We start from the raw sequence: 25239 nt of genomic DNA on the forward strand, positions 1-25239 counted from the left end.
CTTTAAATGTGTCCTCAGTTGAAAGCTCTTGTACATTTTGTTTGTTTGTTTGTTCAGTTGGTTGGTTGATTTTTGTCTTTTTGCTTGTTTTTGAGATGAGATCTTTTTATGTAGTTTTGGCTAGCATGAAACTTTCAACGATGCTGGCCTTGAACTCACAGAGATCCAACTGCCTCTACTCTTGTTTTTCAGTTAATTCCCTTAGCTTTTGCTGTTTACTTAGATTATGCAGAAAGAATAACTACAGTCTAGATTCATTTCCATCTTGTTTTATTTTGTTCTTTGTTGTCCTAGTTTGCTTTCTTTTTTTTTTTTTTTTTAATTAACTTGAGTATTTCTTATATACATTTCGAGTGTTATTCCCTTTCCCGGTTTCCGGACAAACATCCCCCTCCCCCCTCCCCTTCCTTATGGGTGTTCCCCTCCCAACCCTCCCCCCATTGCCACCCTCCCCCCATAGTCTAGTTCACTGGGGGTTCAGTCTTAGCAGGACCCAGGGCTTCCCCTTCCACTGGTGCTCTTACTAGGATATTCATTGCTACCTATGGGGTCAGAGTCCAGGGTCAGTCCATGTATACTCTTTAGGTAGTGGCTTAGTCCCTGGAAGCTCTGGTTGCTTGACATTGTTGTACTTTTGGGGTCTCGAGCACCTTCAAGCTCTTCCAGTTCTTTCTCTGATTCCTTCAACGGGGGGCCTATTCTCAGTTCAGTGGTTTGCTGCTGGCATACGCCGCTGTATTTGCTGTATTCTGGCTGTGTCTCTCAGGAGCGATCTACATCCGGCTCCTGTCGGTCTGCACTTCTTTGCTTCATCCATCTTGTCTAATTGGGTGGCTGTATATGTATGGGCCACATGTGGGGCAGGCTCTGAATGGGTGTTCCTTCAGTCTCTGTTTTAATCTTTGCCTCTCCCTTCCCTGCCAAGGGTATTCTATTTCCTCATTTAAAGAAGGAGTGAAGCATTCACATTTTGATCATCCGTCTTGAGTTTCGTTTGTTCTAGGGATCTAGGGTAATTCAAGCATTTGGGCTAATAGCCACTTATCAATGAGTGCATACCATGTATGTCTTTCTGTGATTGGGTTAGCTCACTCAGGATGATATTTTCCAGTTCCAACCATTTGCCGACGAATTTCATAAACTCGTTGTTTTTGATAGCTGAGTAATATTCCATTGTGTAGATGTACCACATTTTCTGTATCCATTCCTCTGTTGAAGGGGATCTGGGTTCTTTCCAGTTTCTGGCTATTATAGATAAGGCTGCGATGAACATAGTGGAGCACGTGTCTCTTTTATATGTTGAGGCATCTTTTGGGTATATGCCCAAGAGAGGTATAGCTGGATCCTCAGGCAGTTCAATGTCCAATTTTCTGAGGAACCTCCAGACTGATTTCCAGAATGGTTTTACCAGTCTGTAATCCCACCAACAATGGAGGAGTGTTCCTCTTTCTCCACATCCTCGCCAGCATCTGCTGTCACCTGAGTTTTTGATCTTAGCCATTCTCACTGGTGTGAGGTAAAATCTCAGGGTTGTTTTGATTTGCATTTCCCTTATGACTAAAGATGTTGAACATTTCTTTAGGTGTTTCTCAGCCATTCGGCATTCCTCAGCTGTGAATTCTTTGTTTAGCTCTGAACCCCATTTTTTAATAGGGTTATTTGTTTCCCTGCGGTCTAACTTCTTGAGTTCTCTGTATATTTTGGATATAAGGCCTCTATCTGTTGAAGGATTGGTAAAGATCTTTTCCCAATCTGTTGGTTGCCGTTTTGTCCTAACCACAGTGTCCTTTGCCTTACAGAAGCTTTGCAGTTTTATGAGATCCCATTTGTCGATTCTTGATCTTAGAGCATAAGCCATTGGTGTTTTGTTCAGGAAATTTTTTCCAGTGCCCATGTGTTCCAGATGCTTCCCTAGTTTTTCTTCTATTAGTTTGAGTGTGTCTGGTTTGATGTGGAGGTCCTTGATCCACTTGGACTTAAGCTTTGTACAGGGTGATAAGGATGGATCGATCTGCATTCTTCTACATGTTGCCCTCCAGTTGAACCAGCACCATTTGCTGAAAATGCTATCTTTTTTCCATTGGATGGTTTTGGCTCCTTTGTCAAAAATCAAGTGACCATAGGTGTGTGGGTTCATTTCTGGGTCTTCAATTCTATTCCATTGGTCTATCTGTCTGTCTCTGTACCAATACCATGCAGTTTTTATCACTATTGCTCTGTAATACTGCTTGAGTTCAGGGATAGTGATTCCCCCTGAAGTCCTTTTATTGTTGAGGATAGCTTTAGCTATCCTGGGTTTTTTGTTATTCCAGATGAATTTGCAAATTGTTCTGTCTAACTCTTTGAAGAATTGGATTGGTATTTTGATGGGGATTGCATTGAATCTGTAGATTGCTTTTGGTAAAATGGCCATTTTTACTATATTAATCCTGCCAATCCATGAGCATGGGAGATCTTTCCATCTTCTGAGGTCTTCTTCAATTTCTTTCCTCAGTGTCTTGAAGTTCTTATTGTACAGATCTTTTACTTGCTTGGTTAAAGTCACACCGAGGTACTTTATATTATTTGGGTCTATTATGAAGGGTGTCGTTTCCCTAATTTCTTTCTCGGCTTGTTTCTCTTTTGTATAGAGGAAGGCAACTGATTTATTTGAGTTAATTTTATACCCAGCCACTTTGCTGAAGTTGTTTATCAGCTTTAGTAGTTCTCTGGTGGAACTTTTGGGATCACTTAAATATACTATCATGTCATCTGTAAATAGTGATATTTTGACCTCTTCTTTTCCGATCTGTATCCCCTTGACCTCCTTTTGTTGTCTGATTGCTCTGGCTAGCACTTCAAGAACTATATTGAATAAGTAGGGAGAGAGTGGGCAGCCTTGTCTAGTCCCTGATTTTAGTGGGATTGCTTCAAGTTTCTCTCCATTTAGTTTAATGTTAGCAACTGGTTTGCTGTATATGGCTTTTACTATGTTTAGGTATGGGCCTTGAATTCCTATTCTTTCTAGGACTTTTATCATGAAGGGGTGTTGAATTTTGTCAAATGCTTTCTCAGCATCTAATGAAATGATCATGTGGTTCTGTTCTTTCAGTTTGTTTATATGATGGATCACGTTGATGGTTTTCCGTATATTAAACCATCCTTGCATGCCTGGGATGAAGCCTACTTGATCATGGTGGATGATTGTTTTGATGTGCTCTTGAATTCGGTTTGCCAAAATTTTATTGAGTATTTTTGCGTCGATATTCATAAGGGAAATTGGTCTGAAGTTCTTTCTTTGTTGGGTCTTTGTGTGGTTTAGGTATAAGAGTAATTGTGGCTTCGTCGAAGGAATTCGGTAGGGCTCCATCTGTTTCAATTTTGTGGAATAGTTTGGATAATATTGGTATGAGGTCTTCTATGACCTAGTTTGCTTTCTATTGCTGTGAGAAAGCACCATAACCAATAACAACTTGGGGAGGAAAGGGTTTATTTCAACTTAAATGTATATCACAATCTATCACTGAGGGAAGTCATAGTAGGAAGCCGGAGGCAGGAACTGAAGCAGAAGCCATGTCTGCTTACTGGTTTGCTTTCCATGGCTCCCACAGCTTGCTTTCATGTGTAGTCCAGGACCACCTATCTAGAGGTGTCACTGTCCATTGTGGACTGGGCCCTCCCACATCAATCATTAATTAAGGAAATACATCCCAGGCTTGCCTTCAGGCCAATCTGATAGAGGCAACCCCTCAAGGTTCCTTTTTCCCATATGACTTTAATTTTTGTTAAATTAACAAAATATTAACTAGCACAGTTGCTAAGTAGCTTTGTTATTATTTTCATATTGTGTTAAAGAATTATTATAAGTTTTAATGAAAGCATTTCTAATATTTATCACTTAAGTAGTGATTCCAAAATTGCTTTGAGCTTTAGATGAAGAGATAATATTATGGAAGGATTCTTCCATTCCTATTCCATGAAATTTCGTATTCTATAAATGTAGGTGCTTAATTTCTTTTTTTGGCTTTTAAAAAATAATCTCTTCCCTCTCTCCTGTGTGTGTGTGTGTGTGTGTGTGTGTGTGTGTGTGTGTGTGTGTGTGTTCACATATACCCAAATAAATATGTGTGGTAATGAGAGGACAGCTTTCAGAAGTTGGTTCTTTCTTTCTACTACATGGACACATGGATCCCAGGGAATCAAACAAACTTAGCCATTAGATTTGTTGTCAAGTGTCTTTACCTGTGAAGTGATTTCATTTGTTATGCTGATTTTCAGATTTGATTCCTAGTTCTGCAAAAATAAATTAAAACAATAACATTTAGATTTTTCCTTTACATAAATGTTTATTAGAAGGAAAATTGATATATATCACACTTTAAAAAAACATTTGGGGGGTTGGGGATTTAGCTCGGTGGTAGAGCGCTTGCCTAGCAAGCGCAAGGCCCTGGGTTTGGTCTCCAGCACCAAAAAAAGAAAAAGAAAAAGAAAAAAAAAAACCAAACATTTGGAGCTAGGGGTATAACTTGGTGGTAACATTGTATGCTTATCGTGTGAGGCTACAGATTCATTCCTCAGCATCAAGCAAAAGAAGACATTTAACCTACTTATAACAATATTTTCTATCAAAATAAATTATATATACAAAATGTCCCAGTTAGTTTTCACTGTTAACTTGTTAACAGCATATGGTGTCTCCAAAAGAGAGCCTCTGTCCATTGAACTATTGCACAGATCAGATTAACTTGTAACCATGTATGTTAGATATTGTCTTGATTTTGGTTGATGTGTGAGGGCCTAGTCCACTGTGGGTGTCACCATTCCTTTGGCAAGTGTCCTGGACTATATATGAAAGCTAACTAACCAGGAGCCAGTAAGTGAATGAGCCAGCCAAGAAGCAGTGCTCCTCAGTGGTTTCTGCTTCAGGTTCTTGTTTGAGTTCCTGCCCTCACTTTCTAGTAATGAACAATGAATGACCTATGAGCTGAAATGTGCCCTTTCATCCCTTAAGTTGCTTTTGGTCAGAGTGTTTATCACAGCAGCGGAACTTTAACTAGAGCACAAAATAATTATTTCTGGTTATGTTCTATAAAATCACTATTAATATGTTATCAGCTTCTTCCTTAGGAGAAGCCCAGAGTTAGGATCATAGGAGCTTTAGTAAATAAACTGTAACTATTATTTCTGTTTCAGTTTAAAGATACCTTAAATTATATTATTGATTTGGTAACATCATCGAACTCAAGTAACATTTTAATTCATGCCTAAGTGCAGCTTTTTAATGCTTCTGTTTTCTCTATAAGACACAGCTTAAACTTTTACGTTTGTGTGTGTGTGTGTGTGTGTGTGTGTGTGTGTGTGTGTGTATTTTATTGGATATTTTCTTTCTTTATTTATTTCTTTATTTCAAATGTTATCCCCTTTCCCAGTTTCCCCTCCAGAAATCTCCATACCATCTCCCCCTGTCCTGCTTCTATGAGGGTGCTCACCCATCCACCCCCTTCCCTTTCCTGCCCTAGCATTCCCCTACACTGAGGCATCAAGTCTTTACAGGACCAAGGGCCTCTCCTACCATTGATGCCCTACAAGGCCATCCTCTGCTACATATGTGGCTAGAGCCGTGGGTCGCTCCATTGTGTACTCTTTGGTTGGTGGTTTAGTCCCTGGGAGCTCTGGGGTATCTGGTTGGTTGATATTGTTGTTCTTCCTATGTGGTTACAAACCCCTTCAGCTCCTTCAGTTCACTTTTTAGACAGGGTCTCTTTCACAATTCAGTGATTGACTAGACTGGTCAGCAAGTTCTAAGGATCCTCCTGTCTCTTGTTCCATATTGTACAGCAGTTTCCTGAGATTAAAACCTCCCATTTTGGAGGGAACCTTAAGATACAGGATGTGATGTAAAAAGGAAAATGGAACAACAGGATATTCTAAGAGGAGGGGAAACACTGCAGTCTACATGCAAGTTCCTTAGATATGAAATAAATCAAAATAGCTTTTGGAAGTCCTGAAACTGATCAGATTCCCCTGTATAAGCAGTAAAGACTGAGAATTATTCTCAAGATAATCCAATACCTGAAAGATCTCAGAGCAGCTGGACTGTCTGGAGACTCAGACCAGAACAGCTGCCTGAAAGAAGCATAGATCAACACAGCTGTTTATAAAAGGCTCAGGCCAATGGGCTACCAGGAGAGGACACTCTCCTATAGGCTGTGCAATGTGCTCCTGGTTTCCAGCTTTCATGCTTGTATGGGCTTTTGGTGATATAGTTGTCTTTAAGTCATTTATGGTCTTAATACAAGTAAGCCCTCACCCATATTCCTATAAGTAAACTCAGTAGAACTCGTTAGTTCATCAAGTTGAACTTTGGTAGTATCTGAACTTGGTCTATCATTGGTTCCCTGTCTGGGGTGAGTAGATATTTGTTCTCATCTTTCCAGGAATAGTGTCATACAGTATTTCCCAGCTCTGAGATTGTAAACATGTTCTGCCACTCTAGTTTTTATATGGATGATGGAGATCAGAACTCAGATTTTCATGTTTAGGCAGCAAATAGTTTACCAAGTTATTTCCCTAGCCTCTTCTTCCACTTAGGCATGATCCTTCCTCGATCCCAGTAGGGACATTTAAACAGCAAAATCAATAAAATGTACAAAAATGAAAAAAAAGACAGCAAAGACCATATAAAGGGCACTCAAGGGCATATAAGAAAGCAGTGGGTCGCCTTGTTTTGCCTATGCTAGTCATATATGCATCTATCAACTCAATTTTTGTAGAACTTCTGAAATGCCTTGAGTATTCACTGAGTCAAGTAATTTTATTAAGAGAATGAATGACCATATGTATTTTAATAATGACATTTCTAGTAGTGAATGTTACAGAACACTTTCTGGGCTAACCATAACAAGAGACAAAAATCCTGTTCCAACTTTGCTTAGTTCTTTGCATGCATTGCTCAAACTTAGCACTCGTCTTGTAGCTCCTCTCCAGTGTGGGACAAAAAGAGAAGAAGAAAAAAATGCTTCAGTATTTGATAGTATGGCAGAGAAGGAAATCACTCCCACCCCTCAAATCTCCCATCATTAAACCCTAGTGGTTTTGGTTATTGCTCTGTAGAGGGCGGCTTCCTGTCAGTACTAGTAGTATTCCAAATTTCAAAGGAGGAAGATGAAGAGACACCATGTCTTTTATTGGCTTATTTTCTTCTATGACCTAGTAAGAAAAGTTATAATCCTGTTGACAAATACTCATTGCTTTACTTTTAGAGTTAAATTAATAAATGAAAATATCCAAATTGCCTAGTGTCATTGTATACACCTTTAATCTCAGCACTCTAGAGGAAGAAGTGGATGTCTGTGAGTTTGAGGCCAACCTGGTCTACAAAGTGAGTACCAGAACATCCAGGACTGTTATACAGAGAAGCCCTTGTCGCTAAAAAACCAAAAAGAAAAAAAAAAAAAGAGAGAAGGGGGGGGTTGTATTGCTTAATACAGAGTTCACCTTATTTTATTCAAAACATAGTGCCTGGACTTCAACAATAGCTTTGTGTTGCTTTCTTTGTGCTCTACAACCTCATATATAGCCAACAATATATCATATAGGGCTTAGGGATATAGCTCGATATATTGCTAACATTACCTAAGACTCTGGGTCCAACCTCTAGTACCACAGGGTGGGAGAGTGTTGAAATAAGCTCCATCTGTACTGAGCATGAACACTTTTCTTGTCATTATTATCTAAACAATATAGTTTAAAATTAATTATATAGCACTTGCATATTACTAGCTTAGTGAGGTAAAGATAATTTAAAAAATAAAGTTATATGTGAAAAAGTATATAGGTTACATGTACACAATTCACCCTTTTTATTAGAGACTTGAGAGCCCATGGATTTTGGTTATGTGTGGGGGGGTGTTGTTTGTTTTGTTAGAGGGGTGTTTTGGTTTTTTGCATATAATAATAGTTCTTACAACTTCAAGATAGGTACTATTCTTGCAGGTTCATACTCAGTCAGGGTTGGGAGTGGGGAAGAAGTTGGGTTTAGAAAAAATTAAATAAAGATCATAATAAATGGCCAAACCAGAACTGGACTGTAGATCTAAACCCAAAGTTATTTCTTATCTATGTACTTTATACCAACATTCATTGGGTACATGCTGTGGAAACAGATAGTAGGCCAAGCTACAATAAAGACACCCCATAGCAATGAGCTTTTCCCCTTGGCCTCTTTGTTCTGAGTATAACTACTTTGAGATTTAATTATTTATTACTAAATGCTTAGGCCATAAGTTTTGGCTCCTTCCCTGACTAGCTTGTAACTTATTTTTTTTATTAGATTTTTTTTATTTACATTTTAGATTTTATTTCCTTTCCTGGTTTCTCGGACATAAGCTCCCTATCCCTTCCCCCTCCCCTTCTTTTGTAAGGGTGTTCCCTTCCCCATCCACTCCACCCCCCACACATTACCCTACACTGAGGGTCCAACCTTGGCAGGACCAAGGGCTTCTCCTTCCATTGGTGCCCCAACAAGGCCATCCTCTGCTACATATGCAGCTGGAGCCATGGGTCAGTCCATGTATAGTCTTTGGGTAGGGGTTTAGTCCCTTGGAGCTCTGGTTGGTTGGCATTGTTGTTGGCATTTATGAGGTTGCAAGCCCCTTCAGATCTTTCAATCCTTTCTCTAATTCCTCCAACAGGGGTCTGATTCTCAGTTCAGTGGTTTGCTGCTAGCATTCTCCTCTGTATTTGACATGCTCTGGCTGTGTCTCTCAGGAGACATCTGTATCCGGTTCATGTCAACAGCCCTTCTTAGCTTCGTCGATCGTATCTAGTCTTGGTGGCTGAATATAAATGAGGCACATGTGGGGCAGGCTCTGAATGGCTGTTCCTTCAGTCTCTCCTCCAGACTTTGCCTCCAAATCCCCTCCTATGAATATTTTTGTTCCCCCTTTTAAGAAGGAGTGAAGTGGTCACTCAGCTAGGAAATTCCAGGGAGTGGTCCTGATCAAAGCCCAACTGTTGGTCAGTATTTAATATTTAATAAAACTTGTTTCAGATTTGGCTCCAAAAAAAAAGGAATGAAGTATCCGCATTTTCGTCATCCTTCTTGAGCTTCATGTGATCTGTGGATTATATCTTGGGTAATTTGAGCTTTGGAGCTAATATCCACTAATTAGTGCATATCATGTGTGTTTTTCTGTGATTAGGTTACATCACTCAGGATGATAAATTTTAGTACAGTCCATTTGCCTATGAATTTCATGAAGTCATTGTTTTTGATAGCTGAGTAGTACTCCATTGTATAGATGTACCACATTTTCTGTATCCATTCCTCTATTGAAGGGCATCTGGGTTCTTTCCAGCTTCTGGCTATAATAAATAAGGCTGCTATGAACATAGTGGAGCACATGTCTTTGTTATATGTTGGAGCATCTTTTGGGTTTATGCCCAGGAGAGGTATAGCTGGGTTCTTAGGTAGTAGAATGTCTGAGAAACCTCCAGACTGATTTCCAGAGTGGTTGTACCAGTCTGCAATCCCACCAACAATGGAGGAGTGTTCCTCTTTCTCCACATCCTCCCCAGCATCTCAGGGTTGTTATGATTGGTATTTCCCTGATGACTAAAGATGTTAAGCATTTCTTTAGGTACTTCTCAGCCATTCGATACTCCTCAGCTGAGAATTCTTTGTTTAGCTCTGTACCCCATTTCTTAATAGGGTTATTTGGCTCTCTGGAGTCTAACTTCTTGAGTTCTTTGTATATTTTGGATATTAGCCCTCTATTGGATATAGGATTGGTAAAGATCTTTTCCCAATCTGTTAGTTGCCGTTTTGTTCTAATGACAGGGTCCTTTGCCTTACAGAAGCTTTGTATTTTATGAGGTACCATTTGTTGATTCCTGATCTTAGAGCATAAGCCATTGGTGTTTTGCTCAGGAAATTTTCCCCAGTGCCCATGTGTTCGAGATTCTTCCTCACTTTTTCTTCTATTAGTTTGAGTGTATCTGATTTGAGGTGGAGGTCCTTGATCCACTTGGATTTAAGCTTTGTATAGGGCAATAAAAATGGATCGATTTGCATTCTTCCACATGCTGACCTCCAGTTGAACCAGCACCATTTGTTGAAAGTGCTATCTTTTTTTTTTTTTTTCCATTGCATGGTTTTAGCTACTTTGTCAAGGATCAAGTGTCCATAGGTGTTGTGTGGGTTCATTTCTGGGTCTTCAATTCTATCCCACTGATCTACCTGCCATACAGTTTTTGTCACTATTGCTCTGTAATATTGCTTAAGGTCAGGGATAGTGATTCCCCCAGAAGTTCTTTTATTGTTCTGTATAGTTTTCGCTATCCTGGGTTTTTTGTTATTCCAAATGTATTTGCAAATTGCTTTTTCTAATTCTATAAAGAATTGAGTTAGAATTTTGATGGGGATTGCATTGAATCTGTAGATTGCTTTTGGCAAAATGGCCATTTTTACTATATTAATTCTGCCAATCCATGAGCATGGGAGGTCTTTTCATCTTCTGAGATCTTCAATATCTTTTTTGAGAGACATGAAGTTCTTCTTCTTTTTTTTAATCTTTATTAACTTGAGTATTTCTTATTTACATTTCGATTGTTATTCCCCTTCCCGGTTTCCGGGCCAACATCCCCCTAACCTCTCCCCCTCCCCTTCTATATGGGTGTTCCCCTCCCTATCCTCCCCCCATTACCGCCCTACCCCCAACAATCACGTTCACTCGGGGTTCAGTCTTGGCAGGACCAAGGGCTTCCCCTTCCACTGGTGATCTTACTAGGCTATTCATTGCTACCTATGAGGTTGGAGCCCAGGGTCAGTCCATGTACAGTCTTTGGGTAGTGGCTTAGTCCGTGGAAGCTCTGGTTGGTTGGCATTGTTGTTCATATGGGGTCTCGAGCCCCTTCAAGCTCTTCCAGTCCTTTCTCTGATTCCTTCAACGGGGTTCCCGTTCTCAGTTCAGTGGTTTGCTGCTGGCATTCACCTATGTATTTGCTGTATTCTGGCTGTGTCTCTCAGGAGAGATCTACATCTGGTTCCTGTCGGCCTGCACTTCTTTGCTTCATTCATCTTATCTAGTTTGGTGTCTGTATATGTATGGGCCACATGTGGGGCAGGCTCTGAATGGGTGTTCCTTCTGCCTCTGTTCTACACTTTGCCTCCCTATTCCCTCCCAAGGGTATTCTTGTTCCCCTTTTAAAGAAGGAGTGAAGCATTCACAATTTGATCATCCTTCTTGAGTTTCATTTGTTCTAGGCATGTAGGGTAATTTGAGCATTTGGGCTGATAGCCACTTATCAATGAGTGCATACCATGTGTGTTTTTCTGTGATTGAGTTACCTCACTCAGGATGATATTTTCCAGTTCCAACAATTTGCCTATGAATTTCATAAAGTCATTGTTTTTGATAGCTGAGTAATATTCCATTGTGTAGATGTACCACATTTTCTGTATCCATTCCTCTCTTGAAGGGCATCTGGATTCTTTCCAGCTTCTAGCTAGTATAAATAATGCTGCTAGGAACATAGTGGAGCACGTGTCTTTGTTATATGTTGAGGCATCTTTTGGGTATATGCCCAAGAGAGGTATAGCTGGGTCCTCAGGTAGTTCAATGTCCAATTTTCTGAGGAACCTCCAGACTGATTTCCAGAATGGTTGTACCAGTCTGCAATCTAGGGCATTTTTTTAATTAGTGATTAATGGGGTTCAACCTGCTGTGAGTGGTACCATCCCAGGACTGGTGGCCTTGGTTCTATAAGAACTCTTGCCACTCACAGTGGCTAGGTCTTTCTACCTCTCTTAAGATAATCCTCTCTTAAGCCTCACTTCCACCCCCATCCCCCATTCCCAACTTGCTTTAAACATTCTTTCATTGAGACTCATTTCCCAGATGATTCTAGATTGGGTCAAACTTAAAACAACAACAACAAACCCATAACAACATCTAATAGGTTTTGATATTTTAGATGATCTTGGACTTTGCCCATTAATTTAAAAAGTAAACATGTTCTTTTCCAATAAATCTTTGGAAATTCATCGCTTGCCTGTGCTATACTATAAATTTTTAGGAGTAAACAAACTTATTTAAAAAGCAAAGCTAGAATCTGCTGTGTCTTTGTTGTTGTTTGGTTTTTCGAGACATGGTTTCTCTAGGTACAGAGAAGGGTAGGTGATACAGATAACCCAATTTGGAATTAAACATTCCATGGCCATTTATTCTCTGCACTTTGACTAGTTGTGAGCCTCTATATTAACTGTTATCTACTGGAGTAAGAAACCTCTTTAAAGAGGCAGATTAGATAGGTCATGACCACTATTTCTCCCACTAAATGACTTGGTGGTTAACTTGTTAGGATTTAACAGTTTTGTAGTATGTTTTAACATCTACTTGGCCAAATGCATTTTGTGTTGTTGGCTTCCTTTTGATATCAGTAGATGTCAATTGTAAAACTTTCTAAGTTGAGTGAATGGTAGCTATATTAATGTGTAGATGTATCTAGATCCATGTATCTGTATCATGGCTTTTTGAGAAAGAAGTGGTAATGTTAAATTTGTAAAGCAACTGGAATTTACATGAATGTGAGGCTTAGAGTAGATTATATAAAGGGATAAACAGCTTCATAGATCTCATGACCTGCCAGTTCCATTCCTAGCTGTTGCTGAGGGTGGAGAGACTAGTAACAAAAGATTTGACAGAATGTTTATAGCTCAAAGCTGGACAATGCCAATAAAAATTAATGAGCTAATTATATCTGTAGAGCTATCTCATACACAGTATTTAATTTTTAAAAGACTGCTTTTGTGATTTCCTCTATGTGAAACACTAGAAGAGATGGGTCGTTAATTAGAAGCAACTGGTTAGTGGTTACCTAGGGCTATAGTTGGGAATTGTCTAAGGGAGGGATGATCAAAACATTATGTCGTGATTATAGTATTGGGTGTAAGGTTTTACACACTTGACAACACAAGTGAAACTCAAAAAAATGGATTCACTTGAATGCACTTAAATTATACCTTGGTTAAGTGGGGGGAGCAAAACATTTTATGTAAAAATTTTGATGTAAGAGAAAGGATTTCCATAATTTTCGTTTTAAAATATGTTCATATTCTACTAGAATCTTAAAATTGTAGTAACATCCACCTCTTTGCCATGCTTCCTTTCCTCAATGTTCAGAACTTCACTTAAACTATTCTTTTGTTCTCTGATATTTTGTAGTTCCCTCCCCTTTATTACTTTTCAGATTTCATAGTATTTTCTTATACTTTGTGTGAGACTTTTTTTTAAAAAAGAGACCAGCTTCTCCTGTGCTCTAATGATTTTTGTTAATGCATGCCTCTTAAGTCATTAGAACTTGGAGCCCAAAGCAATCCATTTTTAAAAATGGTCTTTTGAAAAATCTGCATTTATTGTGTGTGCACACATGCACCATGGTATGCATGTAAAGATCAGAGACAATTTTCAAGAGTGTTCTTTAAGACAAAAAGAAAAAGTTCTGTTATATGTGTCCGTGGTAAAGAGCACTCTTCTAAAAGATCTGTGTTTGATTCCCAGCATCAACATGGCAGCTCACAATTCCTGTAACTTCAGTTCCAGGGCATCTGACATACTCTTCTGGCTTCTGTTGGCACCAAGCACACACATGGTGCACAGGGATACATGCAGACAAAATACCCTTATACATGAAATGAGTGGTTTAAAACATACCCTTTTTAATCGAAAACAATCAATTCATGCCTCTTTGCCTGTCTTGTTTCTCTTGTGTTGATTATTTCATGCTAGCTGGCTCAGAAGGTTTCAACCTGTTGTCCTGCCTCTGCGTCCCATTTTATAGTACAGTGCTGGGATTACAGGCACATGCCATTATATTTGGCTTTTTATGCGAGTTCCTTGAATAGAAGTCAGGTCATCTAGTTTGGCAAGTTCTTTGTTTCCTTTTGTTTTTGTTTTTCAAGACAGGGTTTTTCTGTGTAATAGCCCTGGCTAGCCTGGAACTCCTCCACCTGCCTCTGCCTCCCTGAGTGCTAGGATTATAAAAGTGTGTGCCACTGTACCCAGCTTGAGTGGCAAGGTCTTTTACCCACTAAACCAGTGATTCTTTTTTTTTCATTTATTATTATTATTATTATTATTATTATTATTATTATTAACTTGAGTATTTCTTATATACATTTCGAGTGTTATTCCCTTTCCCGGTTTCCGGGCAAACATCCCCCTCCCCCCTCCCCTTCCTTATGGGTGTTCCCCTCCCAACCCTCCCCCCATTGCCGCCCTCCCCCCCCCATAGTCTAGTTCACTGGGGGTTCAGTCTTAGCAGGACCCAGGGCTTCCCCTTCCACTGGTGCTCTTACTAGGATATTCATTGCTACCTATGGGGTCAGAGTCCAGGGTCAGTCCATGTATAGTCTTTAGGTAGTGGCTTAGTCCCTGGAAGCTCTGGTTGCTTGACATTGTTGTACATATGGGGTCTCGAGCCCCTTCAAGCTCTTCCAGTTCTTTCTCTGATTCCTTCAACAGGAGACCTATTCTCAGTTCAGTGTAAACCAGTGATTCTTAACCCCCAACCATAAAATTATTTTTGTTGCTACTTTATAACTGTAATTTTACCACTGTTATTAATCATAATGAAATATTTTGGAGATAGAGTTTGCCAAGGTCACAACTCACAGGTTGAGAACCATTGCACTAAACCATCCCATTCCCCCACACCACCACTAATGTCTTTTAACTCTTGTTTACACCTGGTGGTTACTTTAAAATAAACCACACCTTATATTTATAATGTGTGAAATGAAATGGACATCAGTACTAGCTTCTATGTGTTGATGCAGGGTTGCTGATGGAACTAGACTGACAATGGTGATCTGTCTTGTGCTATTGAAAAGGATAAGTGGGTAGGTAAAAAGAGGAGGAAAATAAGAGGTATGTAAGAGTTAGAATGATGAGGTTTCAATGAATAATTTGACTAAGGAAAAGGGGACAAGAAGAAAATTAAATTCACTATAAGGACCAAGAGCATATTAAGAGAAAGAGGAAGAGAACAGGTCAGGAATAATAGTAATAGAAGACTTTGTAGGGGGGCAAAGGAAAGTATATGTGGCTCTTGAAGGGAGAGGATGTATAGACAGAAGAGTGTTTTAGGAGCTAATTACCACCTAGCTGAAGCCATACTGCATAAAGAAAGTGGGAAAGCAATTAAGGAAACTGCCAGAGGAAATGGGTGGTCAGTAATTACAGTATCCTTTTTTGAACTGAAAGGATATTTCACCATTAGCATGCTATCAGATTTAAAATAATTAGTGTTTTCTTTCAAATCTTTAACTCTTTGATATGACTTATTCTTTTGCATTTTAATTGAGTTGTTAATATTTTCTTAATACTTAGACTTTGTATTTAGATAATTTTATAAATTTACTATACTAATATATTTTTGAAATTTAACATATTTTGTGAATATTAATAATTTTTTGGATAAAATTCAGTCTTAAGTATTGTTTTAGAACTTTCCAAAGTGATAATCAAAAAGGATAATTTAAATTTTGTGTTGGCTAGGAGATTGAACATGTTTCTGTTATTTTGTGCTGTTTTGTTAAAACATCTTTTTGCAGAGGAAGATGGAGGATGCCTTGTTCACAGTCATTCGTCATACTGGTCTGTAACTTGCTGTGTAGACCAGGTTGACTTCAAACTCACAGAGATAGCCTGCCTCTGCCTTCTAATTACTGGAATTAAGAGCATGTACCACCACATTGGACTCAATTGTATCTTTCTAAAGTTCCCTGCACATTAACTAATTCTCAAAATCTTGCCTTATTGCCTCTGCAGATTTGATAATGGGCTGCATTAAAAGTAAAGAAAACAAAAGTCCAGCCATTAAATATACACCGGAAAATCCTACAGAGCCTGTAAACACAAGTGCCGGTCATTATGGAGTGGAACATGCTACAGCTGCCACGACCTCTTCCACAAAGGGAGCATCAGCTAATTTTAACAGTCTTTCCATGACACCCTTTGGAGGGTCCTCTGGGGTGACTCCTTTTGGAGGAGCATCTTCCTCATTCTCAGTGGTGCCAAGTTCATATCCTACAAGTTTAACAGGTGAGATTTAAATGGATAGTTGCAGGAAATATAACCTTGGGCTTTACATACTTCAGATCTGGCCAATGCTAGGGGAAAAAAAAAAAACTTATAAGCAAAATGTTGTATGAACAAATAAAATCTCTAAAAAGGGCAGACTTTAATTTTTGAGGTAGGATCTCACTGTGAACCCACCCCATTCTCCTTTTTTTTTTTTTTTCTTTTTTCTTTTTTTTTTTCTGGAGCTGGGGACTGAACCCAGGGCCTTGCACTTGCTAGGCAAGCGCTCTACCACTGAGCTAAATCCCCAACCCCAACCCACCCCATTCTCAAATTCTTAGTTGTTTTCTTTTTTTGTAGAGCGAGGAATCAAAAGCAAGGCCTCCAACGTAACATGCTAGTTAAGTGTTTCGCCGTGAAGCTGTATTTCTAGCCCTGAAGTCTTAACATATACATGATAGGATTCTGAGACATTTGGTGTTAATAATGACTGTTTACTGAATTCTATCTATAATAAAGTATTTCATTATCCAAATAATAACTGAGCAGCTACTATGTGGCAGATACTGGGAATGCGGAGATTTAAAAGAATCCTTTTTCTACCCCAGCAATTTCTTAACTCTTTATAGCTGTAAAGTGCTATCAAGTGCTATATTACTTACTTAATAAGTGTTAATTATACGTCAGTTTAGTAACATTAACACAGTTTTTTTCAGATAGTGACTTTATTACTTTTATTTATTTTGTGTGTGTGCTTTTACATGCCCCATAGTGTACATGTGGAAGTCAGAGGACAGATTGCATGAGTCCTCTTCTTCTACTATATTGGTTCTGGGATCAAACCAAGGTCATCAGTGTTGGCAGCAAGCACCTTTATTAGTTTAGCCATTTCACTGGTCCAGGTAGTGATTTTAAAAAGGAAGATCCTGCAGTTCAGAGTTATGATAGTTTTCCTCTAGAGTCACACAGTTGATAAGCAACAGATTTGGTACTCTAATCCAGAACTCCATTAATAACGTTGTCATCTTCTTTCAAACGATAGTAAGAAATGATAGTTGCCATGGAATCAAGAAGTCCTAAAAGCGGGGCTGGGGATTTAGCTCAGTGGTAGAGCGCTTACCTAGGAAGCGCAAGGCCCTGGGTTCGGTCCCCAGCTCCGAAAAAAAGAACCAAAAAAAAAAAAAAAAAAAAAAAAAAAAAAGAAGTCCTAAAAGCATAGATTTTGAAAGGAAAGAAAATAAACTCTTTTGCCCAGCAACTCTTTTCTCTTGAAATAACAAAACACAGCTGGCTCAAAAAAGAACGAGCTTTGGGATGGATTCCCTGATGTAAGGGTCCATGATATCAGGAAGGCATGGAGTTACTGTCCTTCTTCACTCTTGAGTGCCTGCCTTAGCCTTGGGTGTAAAAAGCTACCAAAAAATAGAATGGCTCATGTCGTCGTTAATAGTCAGCGGGGCAAAAGAGATGTTTCTTCACAAGCATGAACTATATAAACATTTATCTTCCCCAGTCTGTACCTCTGGACCAGCAGCAGTACCAGAGGACTGCCATACACTGAATCTATTTAGATACATTTGGAAAATGATAGACATCACAGTTGGTCACAGTCCTAATTTCAGCCTCCCGCCTATAAATACTCAAGTAATCAATGGCCATGGTTCTGTTTCTGATAGTTATTAACACAAGCCTTGGAATTACTTGGGAAAAGTGGTAATTCAAAATGACTAGAGTAAATAAATGTTGATATAAAAAGACTTTTTTTTTTTTTTTTGGTTCTTTTTTTTCGGAGCTGGGGACCGAACCCAGGGCCTTGCGCTTCCTAGGCAAACGCTCTACCACTGAGCTAAATCCCCAACCCCATAAAAAGACTTTTTTTTAACCTACTTAAAGCAGTTTCTAAAAATACAGCATTTTTATTAACTGTAAATTTCATGCATGTATACAATGTATTTTGATCATTTTCAAAATCCTCTGCACAACTCTTCCCAGATTCACTCCCAATACTTAAAGCAATTTACTTATGTAAAATACTTTATTCATAGATGTCTATTTAATAGCTGAAAAAAAGAAAAGAACAATGTCTTATACAAGGTATAGAGAGGTGAGTAACAAAGCTTCTGAACCTGGTAGAGTTTACATTATAATAGTTGAATAATAATTAGTGAATAAACAGCTAAACAGTAGTGCTTAAGTATTGTGATGGCAAAAACAAGATGATTGGTGAAGGGTCTGTAGTTGGCACAGAAATCTACCTTAGGAAGAAGTCTCTTGAACTGATACTTGATTGATAGATATAACCTATTTGTAGAGCTAGGGGAAGAAAGAACAAAATAACAAAAATAACAAACACCAAGTTCAAGAAGTAAATAGACTTGGAACTTTTGAAGACCAATGTACACTGATGGGAGAATTATATAAGACTAGACAGGACACTATAGTTAGTACTAAGGACCATAGCCTGTAGGAATGAGTTGGAGTGTTATTCAAAGCTAAACAGAAGCTTTGAGTTTTGAAGAAAGGATTTTACTCTAAAAACAATATACAGACTGTAGAGATGGGCTCAGCTATTAAGAACACATAATGCTCTTCCAGAGGACCCTAGTTTGGTTCTAAGTATCCACATCAGACAGCTCAAAACTACATGTAACTCCAGCTTAAAGAGATCAAACACCCTCCTGTGGCCTCCTCAGTCACCTGCATACACATGGCTTATACTCATATACACATACACCTAAAAGTAAGTCTTGAGAAAGAATTAACACTCATTCTAGGAGAATGGATGACAGTAAAGCAGCATAGAACCAGTTAGAAGGGAGTGTCTGATGCCAGCATTCCTAGTGATAGATGGCCACAGTAGACGTGGGAAGTAGATAGTCATCCATTTTAGAGCTAGAAGTAACTGTCCCAACTATAACTTTGCTTAGAGGGAAACGAGTTGGGCAAATACAGATTATAGAAGAAAAGCCAAGCGCTTCACTTGTTTTTTAATAAATTTTAAATGTTCTCTAGACATTGAAATAGACATGTCAAATAAGCAAGTTGATTGATGACTAAATTTGAGGGGAGAAGCCAGCCAAGTGAGCTGGTGCTGTGTATGAATGTGTCCTTACACCTGTGCTTTTCTGTCTACTACTTTATATTTAAAGGTAGCAAGTTTTACAATGCATTTTCATGTCACAGTATTTGTACTTAACATTCATTTGTAGTTTTACTCCCTGCCTTTTCCCTTTCCCATTCTTTAAAGGTACTGATGAATATAAACTAATAATGGATGCAGCAAGTCAACATTGAATTATGCTAGATAGGGTTAATACATAGTTGAGTTATGACTATTTTGTTCAAAACTGGATGTAGTGGAAACGCATTTTTAATCCCAGTACTTAGAGAGGCAGAGACAGGCAGATCTCTATAAGCTGGATTCAAACCTGGACCATACAGTGAGGCTTTGTCTCACAAAGGATATATTCATTGGTGGTCAGGCCTAGAGTATAGCTCAGGAATAGGCTGACCTTGCACATAGGACGTTAAGGATTTGAACCTTTCCTACCCTCCTCAGGAAAGAGTTGGTAAAAAGATACAAATTTTGAGAAAAAATCAGTTGATGAATTCTATTGTACAACCTTGTGACTCTGCTTAGTAACAACAAATTGTATTGAAAGTTGGTAAAAGTAGATTTTAAGTTTCCTGAACCCCACAAAAGATTAATATTATGATGTAGGTTGATTTAACCATTCTGTAATTTATGTTTCAAAACATTATATTATAATTGATAATATATATACATTAAAATTGCCATAAACTAATTTTTAAAACTAGAATACCTCCTTTGAAGTATTTTAAACACTGCAGTGTCATCTACTCTATTATTCTAATTATAAATAATATATTAAATGTTAAGTATGTTCATCTTTTATATTCACACATTGCTAGATCTGACAGCTATTTTTTTTTGCGCTTGTACCATACAATTCATACTAACCATACCGCTAACATTTGAGACAAATATGACATTGTCATTTTTAAGTATAAAGTGAACCTTAAGAAAGCCTTAATGATCGCTGTTAATGGTTATAGATCTTCCTGTTATGGATAAGGCATTGAAAACAAGTGCCAGGAGTCTGTGTACTTTCCTTTCCAAAGAACTGATCTGCAACATGGCTGCCCTCTCAAGCCAGAAATGTTGCATCATAAGTGAAATTACATTTATTTCAGAGTTTATAAAAATTTTAGAATTTATGCAGTACAGTGACTTCACTGGAAGCCTTAGGAAAACATCTTACTCATAATACAACTTCTAAAAATGAATACTAGAGCAAGGAAGAAACTGAACTTAAGCTTTTACTAGCAATAGTTGTTGATTTCTTCTATGAATTCAGGTGTATCACTTACCTTGGTCTTTTTTTTTCCTGTGCCAGGTGGTGTCACTATATTTGTGGCCTTATATGATTATGAAGCTAGAACTACAGAAGACCTTTCCTTTAAGAAGGGTGAAAGATTTCAAATAATTAACAATACGTAAGTTTTGTGTATATTTTGTAAGAGAGAGACCTGGTCTCTACATGAGACCCCTGATAGAGTTGATGATACAGAGATGCGAATGGTGGGCTATGAATCTTTGTCCCTGGGTTGGATAATGCATTTGCCTTGAGATACATTGCTATAGGCAGGTTACTACTTTGCAAATCATACTCATGGAGTTGTCTGTAAAAAATAGAGATTTTAGAACAAAGAGTTCTGGGTGTGATGGTATGTACCTATAGCCCATCATTGGAGAGGCTAAGACAAGATCTTCAGTTTGAGGTTAGTCTGGGTTGCATAGTGAGTTCCAGGTCATCATGAGCTACACATATCAAGTTCCTGTCTCCAAAATGATGCTCCTTGTTAAAAAGATTTTTAGGAAGAGAAATCTGTAGTTACATAAATATGAGATGACTTAAAATACCTTGTAGGGAGTGCTAGATATGGAACCTTTGTACTCTGAAACTTACCAAATTGTTTATCCTATGTTACCCTTAGACTTTGTCATTTATTGGTCTGCCATAGAAAACTTGATGCTTGTTACTCAGCAGATTTTGTAATTTCACTAGCAAGCATAACTATAACTTCTCAAAGCACACACTTTTGGTCTCTTTGCTTCTAGTTTTTGCTTCCTTCCATTCTTGTTTTACCACGTTACCACTTACCTACTGCTCTAGAATATAAACATGAACTGCGATTGTGTCTCTTTGCCTTAAGAGCCTTCAGTAGCTAACGATGGCCATGAAGATTTAAAAAGAGCAACAACAATAATCATTGAGACTTTGCCCTGTGTTTTTATCCTTTCTCATTCTACCATCCAGCTATAATGAAGTATTGCAAATCGCAGTATTTTCTCACCCTCTTCATACCTTTACATACACCAATTATTTTTCTGGAATGACTTTCCTTTTTCTTTTTTGGTGGAAGAGTTGCTTGTTGGATGTAATCCAGAGCTGTGCTGTGTCACTGCACTGTATTGAGCCCTTGTTTCTTTCCCTGTTGAGTTAGCCCTCCTCATCCTTAAAAAAATAGTTCTTTGCTCTTTTCTGTTTGCCTTTTTCCTCTCCTGCCTAGCTCAGTCCCGCACCCTGCTTTATGCAGTGTTTCTTGGGTGGTTTACATACTCTACAAACCTGTTATGGCTGTCATCACATTGTAAATCACAATTCTTAACTTACTTGTCATTCTTTTAGACCGCTGGTTCTCAGCTTGAGGCAGAATGACACAGAAGGTATTTAGCAGTGTCTAGAGATATTTTTGATTATCATAGTCAGGGTGGGAATGTGGTTACTGTCACCTGGGTACATGCCAGAGATATTGGTAAAATTCTGCTTATGCACATAACAAAGATTCATCAACTCCAGGTTACAGTGTTAATACCATCAAAATTGCCAACTATGTCCCAGAGTCAGTTCTTGAGCTTAAGAGCTGCTGTTTGTCTTACATTTAGTAACATTCAGTGAATGATTCAGAGAATGCTTACAAGGGTCAAATACAAAGTTTTAGTCTAAGACTGGATAGCTACAGGTTCTAAGCGATCCAGGGCTAGCTACAGAGTAAGACTTTGAAATAATAGTTTTCTGTTTATATAGATGAAAGGGCTTAATATATTCTAGGATACTAGTAATCTGTTTGCAAATAGTTTATCAAAAGCTTTCTTAATTCATTTTTAAGAGAATAAATTCACTTAGAACATTTATAAAAATTTTAGTTTGGACAATGTATGTAATCTTAAGGAGTAAATCACATATATCATCTTATTAGAAATACTTTTTTAGATATTTTGGAAGAGCCAAGGTCAATATATTATAAACGATATATAGTTCTCATGTTTTGAATCATAATATTAAGCTGATTCCAGTTTTTGAATAACATTTTAGAAGCATACATGTTTGTTTTATTTGAATCAGGGTCTTGCTATATGGTCCAGTCTAACTTTAAACTTGCTATTCTCCTGCTTCCATCTCCTGGGTGCCTGCCGGATCATAGGCTTATGTCACCACTAGGAAATAATCTTTTAAAAAGAAATAGTTGTTTTACTTATTGTGAGAGAAAGAGGGAGACAAATATTTTTACTTATTTTGAGAGAAAACAAACATACTGAGGCATGTACATGTACCATGGTGTATACATGGAGGTCAGAGGACAACTTGTGGAAGTAGGTATAGCCCATGTAGGCCTGGGCCTTTATCCACTAAACCATCTCTCCAGCTCTCAAAATTCAACTTTGGATTGTTATCATTCACTGTTTTTTGCTTTAAGAATGCTAAGACCTTTGATTTTATTCCTAATGTGACTTAAAAAGTTTTATTTTTATGTGCTATTAAGAAGGAAGCATTTAGTAGCAACAACAACAAAAAAATGATACAGGCTAAAATATGGATGAACCTTACTAATATTCTAAGAAGTCAGTCACAAAAATCTTCATAAATGGCCCCATCTTCCATGATAATCATATTCATAAAGGTTACTTAGAATGTGGGGTAGGGGAGGCTATAAATGACTTATAAGCATGGGCTGGCTTTTTTTCAACATACAAATATACATACATACATTTATTTATTGTGTGTATGGGCACATAGGTGGAGGCTAGAGGGACAGCTTGGTGTAGTTGGGTCTCACCTCTCTCCTTTACATTGTCTCGGGATTAAATTTAGGTCATTGGTTTGCATAGCAAGTGAATTCTCCTGCTGAGCTATCTTGCCAGCCCAGGGTTTTTAAGATGGTGAAATGTTCTAAAGTGAATTATTTTGATGACCATACAACTCTGAATATAAAATGTTATCCTTTAAATGGGGGAGGTATATATGACATAGAAATAAAATCTCAAACTGTTAAATTTTATTTAAAATTTAATCAGTGTATCTATTCAATATAGTTTTACTAGCTTTAGTTGAAAGAACATAAAAAAGGTAAGTAGAATTCAAGGTGCAGTATTTAGGGGTGTTTTGTTACTACTGTTGGTTTAGAACAGTTGTGCTTTTGTGTGGACTTAATTCCCTTAATTCATGTAATTACCTTTTAAAAATATTGTTCATTTGAATTCAACTCTTAGTCTGATTAATCCATAAAATAATCCATTAAAAAATCCAGATAAAAAATGGAAGTAGTTTCTGCTCTTTGCTTGAGATAAGAAATTACACCTTGGATAGGACTCTACATTATGGTGATTGTTGTTTTTTTGTGTTGCAGGGAAGGAGACTGGTGGGAAGCAAGATCAATTGCTACCGGAAAGAATGGTTATATCCCTAGCAATTATGTAGCGCCTGCAGATTCCATTCAGGCAGAAGAGTATGTTGCTACTTCATATTTTATTAATTATTTTGACTTTTAAAATGTTTTAATGCACATTCTATGTAACCACAACTTTACACATAGTTATATTCAAGTCTTAAACAGCTAATGTATCATATTAATAAGTGCTGTTTGAGAATTAATAATTAATATCTTGTCTTCTCAGAGATACACAGTAAGTAAATCTGCATTAATCATTCCACATTGTATTTAATATCTTTTATTTTCCAATTCATTTTTAAAACTTTTATTTTTTTTTGTACTCCAAAGACTGTCTTTTCAGCTCCTTGCACAGAGTGTACAGTTGTGCTGTTTGTTTTTAATGATAACAAGTCATAAAAGTGCCCTTTTTCTACTATTACTTTGTTACTCTTTGTTTGTTTTTTTTATCTTCTTCAGTATTCTGTGAACTTTCCCACAACAGTGACTGTCATTTTTGTCACTAAATTTTATTAAATCAAACCAACATAAATTTGGAATTACCTATAATTTTGATATTATATACTTGCATCTTATTGAATACAAGTGATCACATTGTTTCTAGAGAATTATTTCCCTGTCACCAGCAGATTTTCTATCTGTGTTTTCTTTAGTTTTTATATTTATTGTTAAGTTTATATTTAAGTCATAGCTATTCCTTGTCATCTTTTCTGTCACACTCCATGCTTTGGTTTTTGGTTTTTGGTTTTTGGTTTTTGGTTTTTATTTTAAGACAGGGTTTCTTTGTGTAGCCCTGGCTGGCCTCTAACCTAGAGATCTACCTGCCTCTGCCTCCCAAGTGCTAGAATTAAGTTGTGCACCTCCACTGCCCAGCTATCATATACCATTCTTATTGATACAAGTATATAATTTTTCTTACCCTCAAATCTTTCCAAATCTTTTTTTTAGATGGTATTTTGGCAAAATGGGGAGAAAAGATGCTGAAAGATTACTTCTGAATCCTGGGAATCAGCGAGGTATATTCTTAGTAAGAGAAAGTGAAACTACTAAAGGTATGAGTATCATATTAATATGTGCATGGAATTCATTAACCGTAGTTCAAGGAAACTGGAATGAATGTGTTCATTCCCACTTTCTCCGCAGGTGCTTATTCCCTCTCAATTCGTGATTGGGATGAGGTAAGGGGTGACAATGTGAAGCATTACAAAATCAGAAAACTTGACAACGGTGGATACTACATCACGACCAGAGCTCAGTTTGATACTCTACAGAAACTGGTGAAGCATTACACAGGTTAGTGAACACTTCAGAGGTAGGAATTAATCCTTTATGTTCTATTTTATGAAGACAAGTTTATCAAACTTTAATCTCATTTATATCTACACACAGTAAATGCCCAATAAATGTTGGTATTCTGGGT

General features: G+C 37.7%; 1 protein-coding gene across 14 annotated transcripts in view; it reads left to right on the forward strand.

The window, feature by feature from the left end:
- Yes1 (YES proto-oncogene 1, Src family tyrosine kinase) overlaps window positions 1-25239 on the forward strand; it is a 107224-nt gene that overhangs the window by 13567 nt on the left and 68418 nt on the right. For all 14 annotated transcript variants that reach the window (XR_010054569.1, XR_010054570.1, XM_063266654.1 and 11 more), the window contains exons 2-6: window positions 15813-16085; window positions 20483-20582; window positions 23778-23876; window positions 24768-24871; window positions 24963-25112. Coding sequence is in view for 12 of the 14 variants with exons in the window: in XM_063266654.1 (XP_063122724.1) it covers window positions 15821-16085; window positions 20483-20582; window positions 23778-23876; window positions 24768-24871; window positions 24963-25112 (718 nt within the window). In the remaining 2 variants the exon portion in view is untranslated. The remainder of the gene's footprint in view (window positions 1-15812; window positions 16086-20482; window positions 20583-23777; window positions 23877-24767; window positions 24872-24962; window positions 25113-25239) is intronic.

This window comes from Rattus norvegicus, chromosome 9 (assembly GCF_036323735.1).
Source record: "Rattus norvegicus strain BN/NHsdMcwi chromosome 9, GRCr8, whole genome shotgun sequence".
In the NCBI taxonomy this organism is placed as follows: Eukaryota; Metazoa; Chordata; class Mammalia; order Rodentia; family Muridae; genus Rattus; species Rattus norvegicus.